Raw genomic sequence first — 11,342 nt, forward strand, 5'->3', positions numbered from 1 at the left:
ACAAGGCCTCATGAACGCTGCATTTATGGGTTGATTCTTACTCAACGTGATAGACTTTCAAAGCATGTTTTGTCCTCTTTCCTGCCTTAATAATTGTGAATTGAGCCTTAATAATTGTGAATTGACTTTGAAATCTTATAAGGCCTATTTGAGATAGCAGTGAAAATCATTCACAAAGACATTTTATGTAAACTAAGACAAAACACATCTCACATACTTGTTTCATATTCCGTAAATCATGATTAAAAAACTACTTATAAGCTATTCTAAATAAACTCGTAATCTTGTTGGCATGGCTTAACTGGTGTCTAGTGTGATGTTTAAAAGTTTTTTTTTTTTCTTTTTTCAAATGTGTTACATTTTTTGTCTTGGTTAGTTGCGTCTCTTAAAGAGAAGATGGCGGACACATGTAGGATAGACCGTGCAAAGTCCTGTGTTGGGACGTCCTCCTCTTCATTCTATTTTCATTATAACTAATTATTTACCTTTTTTCCTATGCATATTTTTACCTGAGAATAGTATACTCCAATATAAATTTTATTTTTAAAAAGATGTGTCTTCTCATACATGATAAAAAAAATTTGAAATCGAAGTGTTACTCAAGAAAACATGCCTAATGAAGTATAAATTTATAATAAACATTTATTGAAGCAAAACGGGTATAAAATGCAACCCATGCAGCACGGTACCACTTAATATCTCGCTAGAAAGGGACGATATTGCGATAATTCCAGTTTGAGTAGTAAATAGTAACAAGGAGACGCCGTGAATTCAGTGCATTGGGACTCCATTTGTTGTCCCTTTCAGGTTCAAGCGAATCACAGTTCCTGTACACTGTACACTTAATCTTATTTATGAATTATTACAATCATTCAATATTGCAGTTGGTCTAATTTATTACATTCCAGACGCTTCCTGCCATAAAAACCATCCAAAATAGTTTAGTGACTATGACCACAGATTTAACAGCAATCAAACACGCAGACGACCTTCGCTTCAGTGAAAGCAAACCTTCATCTTATAAAGCTTTGTTTATATAATATATATTGATACTCATATACTGATATTGACCATAAAATTACGGTTTTGATGAACCTCACCCAAATTTCTCAACAATTATCAAGTTTTAACTCACATTCCCGAAGTTCTCATGATGCAAAATGACCCCATCAATCCAACGAAGGCATACGTTGACTGAAACGCCTCAATAGTCCCCTTAAATGATCAAAAAGCATGCGTTTCGACCCTACGAGACTATTCACAAGATCCCAATCCCATATATGCCTCGCATGTATCCTCACCAACAGGGCCCAAGCAAAATAACTGAGTGAGAGGTAAGCACATACAATGCTGGCGAGCGCAGAGAAGGCCATGCCTGCGACTGTGAGAGAGGAAGGGGTCGACATGGCAGAATCAAGAACGGTTCCCTTGAGGCAGCACTTTGTTCTGGTACATGGCATAGGAGGAGGAAGTTGGTGCTGTTACAAAATTCGGTGCCTTATGGAGAATTCTGGCTACAAGGTCTCATGCATAGACCTCAAAAGCGCTGGAATTGATCGATCTGATGCCGATTCTATTATTTCCTTCGACGATTACAATCAACCTCTCATGGATTTCATGTCTGCTTTGCCTGAGAACGAACAGGTTGTGCTCACCACTTGCTCGTCTCTTCTTCTTCCCCATCTGTCAGTCTCTTTCTTCACAGATTCCAATTAAACTGCTGATGATATCAAATAGGTGATATTGGTAGCACATAGCGCAGGAGGGTTGAGTATTACTCAGGCCTGTCACAAGTTTTCAAAGAAGATCCAATTAGCAGTGTATTTAGCAGCAACTATGCTCAAGCTGGGATACCAGACAGAAGAGGATATGAAAGATGTAACTCCTTTTCATTCAACTCCTTATACTTTTATCGTTTTAAAACATTTAATGTCTCATTCTTCTTAATTAGTTCACCTTAACAACAATAATTATATGCCCACCTGAGGATGTGAATATCAAGATGTGAGTAGAGAAGTCCTCAGGTGTGATCTTAAAATTGCAGGGAACAGTTGAGTCAGAAAGGCTCCAACAAAAATAGAATTAGAATTTAAGAAATTTGTAAGTAGGCAGGTTTTATAGTCTTAATGACTTCAGATTTGGAGTCAGATAAGAAAAATTGGGACGAGCCAGTGATTCATATGCTGGGATTTCGTTGTTGCCTGACATATGAATCTTGAAGGTTTCCAGCAAGGATGATATTGATGGTAGTATGTTGAAGTAATTGGCTTCCAACTGTCTTGAAAATTATTGAATTCTTGGGCAAGTCTGAGGCTCAACAGTACTATTATGCAAAGCACTCACTTACTCTGTCATATTTTTTTTCTTTTCAAACGAATAATACCCCCATAAACAAACAATGTAGCCACTGTTTAAAATGGGGGGCTTCTGTCTTTTCTCCCTCCTTTCCCCCTTCTTTCCTCCCTTTCTTCTTCTTGCCCTTATCTAGGAGACGGTTTAACGTTCTGTGCCATTGTTAGACTTCACAAGGTAGACCACTTACGATGCCTGCTTAGCCTGCCCTCCATTTTTTCGTTTTCAATGTTTTCTCCTCTGCCATCAAAAAACTGCTATTGTTAATTTTATCAGAGTCAATAACAATGGCTTTAAAAGTCATCTTCTTTATTTCATCTCATGCATTGTGACCCAGCGTGCTTATCTCCTTCGTGCGGTTGATTCTGAAAAATGATGACGAGGAGTCTACTCTAACCTAAACAGAGAAAATCCTTTGCAAAATTCCCCCCACCCATGATGCCCTAACTCATTCACAATCATTACCTTCTCGAATCTAATGAAGTTTTTCATTTCGAACTGTGCTTATCTATATCAAGTAATTTCTTGCCATCTAAAACCCATAACACAAAATTGTGATAATAATCATCACAACTTTATAAGCATTTTTTTAGCCACGTTATCCTGTTTCCAACAAACAAGAAATTGCTAAATGTCGTGTTTTCTTCCTTTTCTTAACCTGAACAGGAATTATATCCGACAACCCTGTCCCACAGGTCTACTTTTTTTTTTTTTGATATACTGAAAGCAAAACACACAGGTCTACTTTATCATCCACTGATAATAGCAATTTCTATTGTGTCTGAGTCTAACGTAGCGCCAAGAATTGAACAGAAGCAAATAATTGCAAGTGAACCCCTAATTGCTTGAATTTCTTGACATCAGAAAGCGAACTTTCTGTGGCCCCTAAACTCTGGATATAATGATATACTTAGAGATGTTTACGTTATGCATCAAGCAGGGGGTACCTGACATATCTGAGTTTGGGGATGTGTACGAGCTAGGATTTGGACTGGGAAAGGATAAGCCCCCGACAAGTGCTGTGGTGAAGAAAGAGTTTCAACGCAAAATCATATACCATTTGAGCCCCCATGAGGTAAATCACTCCAAAAATTAGGAAAAAAAACAGACAAAGCAGCTAGGGCAAAAATGAAATCTCCATTAAACTGTTTAAAACCATTATTACTTTCTCAGGACTTTAAGCTGTAGAATACCCCACAGCCCACAATTTCTAGATCTGCTTTTTCTACGAGTAGGACCATAAATAGCTATAGCCAGTGCCCCCAATTTTTTAGCGAGAACATGAAAACCTAGATCATATATCTAAACAGTTAAAGACTTATCAATTCAGTAATGTCACACAAAGAAATGCCGTTTGGGTTTCAGGATTCAACCTTAGCTGCGATGCTTTTGAAGCCCGGGCCGCTTCTAGCTCTGACCAGCGCGCGATTTGACGATGAAGGGAAGTGGAGAAGGTGAGGCGCGTGTACATAAGGACGAAGCACGATAAGGTGGTGAAGGGAGAGCAACAAGAGGCGATGATAAAGAAGTGGCCACCATGTGCAGTGTATGAACTGGACAGCGACCATAGCCCGTTTTTCTCCACGCCATTCGTCCTCTTTGGCTTGCTCGTGAAAGCTGCAGCTTTTGACGTTGGATGCAACTTCCTAAGCCAAAGCTGAGGGACCCCTCCTTCCCTTTTCCTTCGCTGATTCCATCTTCAAGCAAACCGTAAGTTCGTCTCTGCTCTCCAGTTTCTGATAGTGGCCGAGGCGAGAATGTTATGGGAACACCACTTTTTAACCGTGGCATAATTGTTTTAATAAATTTATTATTAGTATAAGGGTTAATATAATTTTCCAGATTCAGAGCGAAGCAGAAGCATGCCGAATCGAACGCACGGCATGTGCTTGTAACAGAGTTAACAACCATCAGGCGATCGAGAGGCGGTTAATATAATTTAAGGATTAATATAATTTTTGGTTTTGGCCAAAAAAATTTTTTTTTGGTTATTTAAATTTGTTTTTTTATTTTGTTTCCTCAAATTTTAAATAACAAGTTTTGGTCCTTCAAATTTTTTTAGAAATTTTTTATTTTATTTTTTACTCCTTCAAAAGCAGGTTTTCTCTTAGAAATTATGAGAAAAATTCCTCTCATATATTTATCTTGTATAACATAAAATCACTCAAAATAAAATAAACCCAACGTCGCAAGCACCCCCTAAAGCAAATTTATCTATTTCCTTTGCCGGTCCCTCAAATTAATTGAAATGCTAAAAAGTTATATGATAGGTAAGTGACTTGGACAAATACGCACCAGCGATCTAGGAGTGTTTGGATGGAAATCAAATCAGAATTTCAAAAGTGTTTTTACAGTTTACGAAATAAATATGTGAATGAGTTTTCTCGTTTTACGAAAAAATGTTTTCAAAAATGACTTTGAGGGTTGCCAAACACCCCTCTAAACACATCAACGAGGAAGGAAACTTGTTTTCAGATAATGGGACATGTTCATATCACTGTTATATACTTAGCCTTTTTTTTTTTTTTGCCAGAACTATTAGCTTAGTCTATTATTTCAGACTTCATATACTTCTACTTCCCACAGCCTCAGCTCAAAACGAGTCACAAACCATAACATCAAAACCAGGTGATCCATGCGCATTCTCAGGCTTTAACACAAGCAAGCTTTATCACTTAATACTCCTCGGGTCCTTAATATAGGATCTAATTGTTGAGTTGGTTTTAGTTTTAAATATAAGACCCCATTTCTATATTTATCAATTTTCTCTAAATTACTCCTATGAATACTCCTCAACCATAATCAAATAAAAGAGGAAGATGGGTATTAAGAAAGATGATTATGGTATTTTAGGAAAAACATTTCACATTTTTATAATTAACTACCTTACCTAACTTTCTTAATCTAATCAAATTAGTTAAATAGGTCTTATATTAAGGACCGGAGAAGTAGTCGATATGAGGGAGAAAAGTATCCAATGTGTGCAAATTCATATATTATACTTTTCTCTGATAATGTTCAGTATAAATGGTACTCGTGGCCCTAATTAAAAGTGAAAATCAAATAGATGAATGACTCTTTTGGCATTGAAAAGCAATAATTCCTCCAGTGTATTACTCGCTCTCCAATAGAACTGATTTATACATATTTGTAGCAATAATGCTGATGCAGCCAGTGGAAGATACGTTGGTGGGACTCAATGAGGAGCCTTAGATAACATAGCCATCGTGGCTGTCTTCTTATGTAGCTCTGACTTGTTGGCCCCAACAAGCTTCTCTACTTGTCGTCCATCTTTCAGAAAATAGAATGTTGGAAGTGCTTTGATATCCCATGAACTACTCAACTCCTACATTTACCCAACACACGTTTTCCAATAAGGAATTAGCTTCGACCATATTCAAACGTAAGCTGTGCAGCAGATAACAGCTTCATTTGCGGCAGTGTCTAGAGGGAAAAATTCGGTTGCAATTGATAGGTAAACGGCATGTGACTAAGGGGGTGTTTGGCAAGCACCTCAAACCATGGTTTTGGGACCCAAACCATGGTTTGGGAAAATGTTAGCCAAACATCCTTAAAAAATCAAAACCATGGTTTTGAAAAAAACAGAAATTTTTTACTTTTGGAGGAAAAAGGGGAGAATGTCAGAGCTTATAGGATATGTATCTTGTTGTTTTTTTATAAACATATTTTTTTATAAATATATTTAATCTTATATCTTATAAATATATATACATATTAATTATTTATTAATTATATTATCTTATATATTATTAATATGTTAATAAAAATATATTACTCCTCCAGTCCTAATTATAAGACCCAATTGACTTTTTTGAGGAGATTAAGGAAGTAAGTTAAGTTGGTTATTTATAATAATAAGTGTTGTCATTCCTAAAATATCCTTGCTAATTAAGTATATTGGCTAAAACTATCATTATTAGAAGGATTATCTTGGAAAAAAATGCATAAATATAATAAACAAAATGGATTGGGGTCTTATAATTAGGACCAAATAAAAATTCAAATGGGGTCTTATAATAAGGACCGGAGGAGTATTAACAATTTTATTCCTTCAAATTAAAATATATCATAAAATATATATTTTCTATAATTATCATATTAATTTATGCCAATTTGTATATATAAAAAGTACTTCTAATAACAATTATCCAAACACTCACACTTCTCAAAATCACTTTTTCACAAATCTATTCTTCTCAAAATCTATTTTTTTTATAATCTATTCTCCAGAAGCTATTCTCCAAACCATGGTTTGGTTTCATCCAAACATCAAAACACCATTATGCTGTGTTTGAGTGACACCCCAAACCATGATTTGGGGAATAAATCACCTAAACACCCACCCAAAAACCAAAATCATGGTTTTGGAAAAAGCAAAAATTTTTTGCTTTTGGAAAAAAGGGAAAGTGTGAGAGCCTATAGGATATGTATCTTGTTTTTTTTAAACATATTTTTTATAAACACATTTAATCTTATATTTTATAAATATATATACATATTAATTATTTATTAATTATATTATCTTATGTATTATTAATTACGTTAATAAAAAATATATTATTAACAATTTTATTCCTTCAAATTAAAATATATCATAAAATCTATTTTTTCTGTAATTATCATATTAACTTATGTCTTTTTTTTAGTAATTTGTATATATAAAAAGTGTTTCTGATAACAACTATCCAAACACTCTCACTTCTCAAAATTACTTTTTCATAAAATCTATTCTTTCCAGAATCTATTCTTCCCAGAATCTATTCTCCAGAATCACTTTTTCAAATTACGGTTTGGTTTCATCCAAACACACCCTAAATCAGGGAAAGTAATATGGTTTCCTATTCTCACTGTTTTAGTCACAGTATGCTGCATCAAAAAATCTATACTTTTTCAATATAAAAAAAAATCTATACTTACAGCAAGCCCATCAGCATCTACTGTCAGAAACAAAAGGCTCGAATACTTGTCGGCCAGCTCAGCATAGGTAGGTGCAATATCTTTACAGGGATTAGACCAAGATGCCGTAAAGTTTGCCACAACCTATAGAATAGATGCCCAGGACCCAAAGAAAAAAAATCTTGTCAGAGATAGATAACGACACTGTTGTAGCTATTAAGTTATAACTAAAACAAGTGACTAACTGTTCACCAATTAAAAAAAAAAAAACAAGTGACTAACTCAGAAAAAGCTAGCAACAACGGTATAATGCACTTCTGTGGGAACGTTGGATGCCTGAGTAGATTTTTTTTGGCTTACTTTTAAAATACTGGTATGTCTCTGAAAGTAGAAACTACACACAAAACTGCTAAATTTCTCGAGTAGCAACCAAATGAAATGAAGCTCGTGATGCATTAATCCCTGACAAGATTCCTTTGTCATTCCATATTAATATTTTGTTTCTTGGCCCACGTAGCTAATCATTGTACTATAAACTTACAATCTGTCCCTCCTGGTTGGCTCGTAGTAGATTTGTTTCCCAACTCTGAATGCTAGTTATGTGGTGCACATTCCTGGAAGTATGGTACAGTCTATCAGAACTCTGATCCTCACTATTACTTCCACAGAACTGCAATAATCATGCAACTATCAGTTGATGTGACCGGGATAATAATAAGAAATTACTTGATTTTATGAATATGAAGGAAGAACGGACCATGAAAATTTTCATGGAAATATTTATGTCTACTGGAAAAACAGTGAAACATCTCCGCAGGACATTCAAGAATCAGGAAATGATTCATATGTTATAAAGACAACAAAATGCCTTGAAGTCACACAATCAGAAGTGAACCCAAAAGGAATAATGCCCCTTATAACTCTCATCAAATCGATAGAAATAAGAAAGGATTTTCTAGAGGTTTTCTACAAAATGTCACCTTTAAACCAGTGATCATTTTTAGCTAGTCATGTTGGACATGCAATAGGCATAATCTTCGTTGATCCTTATTCATGTAAATTCGATAGTTTTACGCTGGTTGTTGAGAGCCTAATATAATCCTCCTCCTTTATCCAAGCTTGGAACCAGTTACACATTGGTGGAGTTGTATTAGGTGTAACGTCCTGAGTTTTATCGAGTTTTAATAGTCTCTTTTTGGTTGATTTTGAGGATAGATTAGTGATTTAACCTTGATCTTGGTGTTTGGCTTGGGATTGAGATATGTTGAAGGAATAGGTGAACAATCCCTCTCAGGGTTTGTTTGCCGCGGCGAACCGGGAGTTCCAGGGGGATATCTTTTCAGGAAGGTTTGGCCGCGGTGAAATCAGAGGGACGCCGTAACGAAGTTGTTCAGGTGAGCGAGGTTTCCCTCTCGATGAGGTTTTGCCGCGGCGAAAGTTTTCTGGGCGAGCGAGAGTTTCCTCTCGGGAAGCTTTCACCGCGGCGAAGTCAGGTTTTCAGGCAAGTAATTCCTTTCAGAATTAGTTCGCCGCGGCGAAGGGGGTCGAATCTATATAGTCGCAGAAGGGGTCAGATGTGCGAAAATTAGAAAATCTAAAGGAAAAGAGAGAGGCTCTGCTAGGGTTTTGAATTTTTAGCTTAGAGGGGGCATTTCTAAGGATCCATTACCTCAAGTAAGTGATTTTAACCTCTAATCTACTTTCTTTCTTGGAATTTATGAGGATTTATGGTGAAACCCTAGAGTTTTCTAGGTTGTGATGGAATTGAGGTTTTTGACAGATTATTTTGAGTTTAATTGATTGCTTTGGGCTAGTCTAAGTATTTAATCGGTGTAGTTTTCTTAGATTTAAAGAACTTTGAGTTTTTGAAATTAGGGTTTATGAAAATGGGAGGTTTGTGATTGAGGATGATAATGTGGAGGTTGATTTTGAGTTTTGTGATTTGGGTTATGTTAAGGAGGGTTAAATTGGATGTTTAATCGGTTTAGAATGTTGTTAAGACTTCAGTTGTTCAAATGGGATGTTTGAGTGTTGAATTCCTATAGTGGGTCCTTGAGATTATGAGTTTTAATTGATGTTTGGAAAGGAATTAAGGTTTTAATGGATTTTTATGACCTTGGAGTGTTGCCTTGATGGTTATACCCTTTTTAGTTGGGTAGAGTTGTGGTTGGAGCTAGAAATTTTGTGTCCCTAAGTGTTGTTTTGGCCACATTATTAGTTGAAAGCTAATACATGATAATTGTGTGCTTGTGTAGACCGGTTGTGAGCCTTGTTGGTGCACGGGGCCGTATTGTTGGTTTGTTATTCCTTACTCAGGCGAGAGATAACCACTTTCCAATCCTTTGTACATGCTTTTGTGGTATTGTAAGTGGTTTTATGTTTTATGCTCCGAGTAAGAACTGTGTTCAAAGTGTATGTTGTATATTGAAAAGGAAAAACCGTCTTGTGAGGTTTAAATTGATATTGATTGAATCTGGAACTTGTGAAAGATAGGCCACTAGAAGAAGTTAATTGTGAAATGATCCTTTACTCTTTGATTACGGTTTGAGCATGATGCATGAATTAGGAATTGGTGAGAGTTTCGATTGTTACTACCACGTGGTAAGGCCTCCATTAATGCATGATGGTTGGCTCTTTACATCCCCCATAGTGAGGGATAGGCCGAGTTCGGCTCTTGAAAATCTCCCAAAGTGAGGGATATGGTTGATGGGATTGCATCATTGCACTTGCATGACTTGTTGTGGCTATCATTTATCATATTATTTGTGAACTACCCTACTTGACACCTCACGAGTACCTGTTTAGTAGTACCTTGAATTGGAAAGGTTGGTTACTGGGACGTTTATCTCACCCCGTGGTTTACATGTTTTCAGGTGAAGGTTCTAGGCGTGTGCTTTCGAGAAGAGACGCAGAGGCTTGAGCTTGATTAGCTTTAGGCCTTTGGCCCTTGTATATGTATGGCTAGTTGTATATTGCCACATTTAGGGCTCCTTTTGAAATATTTTGATTGTCTGGTCTTATTGTAAACTGGAGGAAATGTTATCTCCTTATTTTTGGTTGCCCGGAGACCATTTCTAGTGTTTTGTGAAACTTTGATATAAATTGTTGGAAACCAATTGTATGGGCTGATGTTATTGTCTTTTGTTACCCGGGTCGGAGGCCCAATGGATGTTAATGAATGATTTTAGTTGCATGCAACGGAGTTTGGGTTTGAATCGAGTTTAAATGTCAATTTTTAAAATTATGCAAAAAATTTTCTACTATGGTAATTTGTTGTAACATCTTTCCTTTTCTACCATAATAGTGACTTTACGACGAGTTTATAATGTTTTGTGGGTTAAGGGCTTTACATTAGGCATAATCACGCAACTTAAATCTTGAAGACTGGCAAAAGTTGTCAGTCACAAGATGTGACCAATTTCTAAAGGGGAGGTCATGAGACAAATGAGAAGCATACTTGGAAAGTTCAGCACACATGTAACAAGAATGGCCATGCAAGAAATATATACCGAAGGGAAAAAGATGCTCTAATAAACAAATTTAGCTCCTTGATAGCTTAAAAGCAGAAGAAGCGTCCAGAGCAGAATTTACCTGAGGCCAAAAACAGCCGATTGAGCATACACAACTGGGCTTTGATAGTTTAAGTGAACAACAGCCCATTGAGCATCCACTATGGAATATTTATAATGTTATAGCAAGTCTCTGACGCAATACCTGCCAAGAAGCCCTATCAGATAGCCGCCATGTGCCCAGCCAGTGAACCTGCTTTAAATATGGCTTCACATTACTCGATGTTTTTAGCATGAATCAGTAAACATACTATTACTTTGGCAATGAAATTAAAGAAGGTTTAGAGATTCGGAGGAGAGTCTGAAAAAGAAAGATATAGCTTTTTTATTTTGAACATTGCAAGTTTACATGATATACCAAATAGTGGATATGTTTTACGGAATACATTTCTTCAAGGGGGAGCGAGGCACCGCTCAAATGGAAATTCTTTGTTGTCAATGGTCACTTGTTACTGCTTTCCTTACATTATTTTGGGAGAAGGAATTTCCATAATATCAGAGAAG

The 11,342-nt window shown here is 36.2% G+C and overlaps 1 protein-coding gene and 1 pseudogene across 1 annotated transcript; one reads left to right on the forward strand and one right to left on the reverse strand.

The window, feature by feature from the left end:
• The first annotated feature begins 1,039 nt into the window (after nt 1-1,039).
• On the forward strand, nt 1,040-4,193 carry LOC114737641 (methylesterase 17-like; annotated as a pseudogene).
• A 1,278-nt stretch (nt 4,194-5,471) lies between these two features.
• Nucleotides 5,472-10,936, reverse strand: LOC114737640 (thioredoxin H4-1-like). Its single transcript, XM_028925588.1, has 4 exons — nt 10,861-10,936; nt 7,811-7,939; nt 7,291-7,413; nt 5,472-5,698 (listed from the first exon to the last, which is right to left on the reverse strand). Exons 1-4 carry the CDS (start codon nt 10,927-10,929, stop codon nt 5,549-5,551), a joined length of 471 nt encoding a protein of 156 aa, XP_028781421.1. The 5' UTR covers nt 10,930-10,936; the 3' UTR covers nt 5,472-5,548.
• Nucleotides 10,937-11,342: the final 406 nt, after the last annotated feature.

This window comes from Neltuma alba, unplaced genomic scaffold (assembly GCF_004799145.2).
Source record: "Neltuma alba isolate B1F8T4 unplaced genomic scaffold, ASM479914v2 tig00013475_pilon, whole genome shotgun sequence".
Classification (NCBI taxonomy): domain Eukaryota; kingdom Viridiplantae; phylum Streptophyta; class Magnoliopsida; order Fabales; family Fabaceae; genus Neltuma; species Neltuma alba.

Coding starts and splice junctions, on each gene's coding strand:
- LOC114737640 (XM_028925588.1), bottom strand. CDS start 10,929: ATGGGCTGTTGTTCACTTAAACTATCAAAGCCCAGTTGTGTATGCTCA. Junction 7,940..10,860: donor TCGGCTGTTTTTGGCCTCAG/GTAAATTCTGCT, acceptor TGATTATTGCAG/TTCTGTGGAAGTAATAGTGA. Junction 7,414..7,810: donor CCAACCAGGAGGGACAGATT/GTAAGTTTATAG, acceptor TCTATTCTATAG/GTTGTGGCAAACTTTACGGC.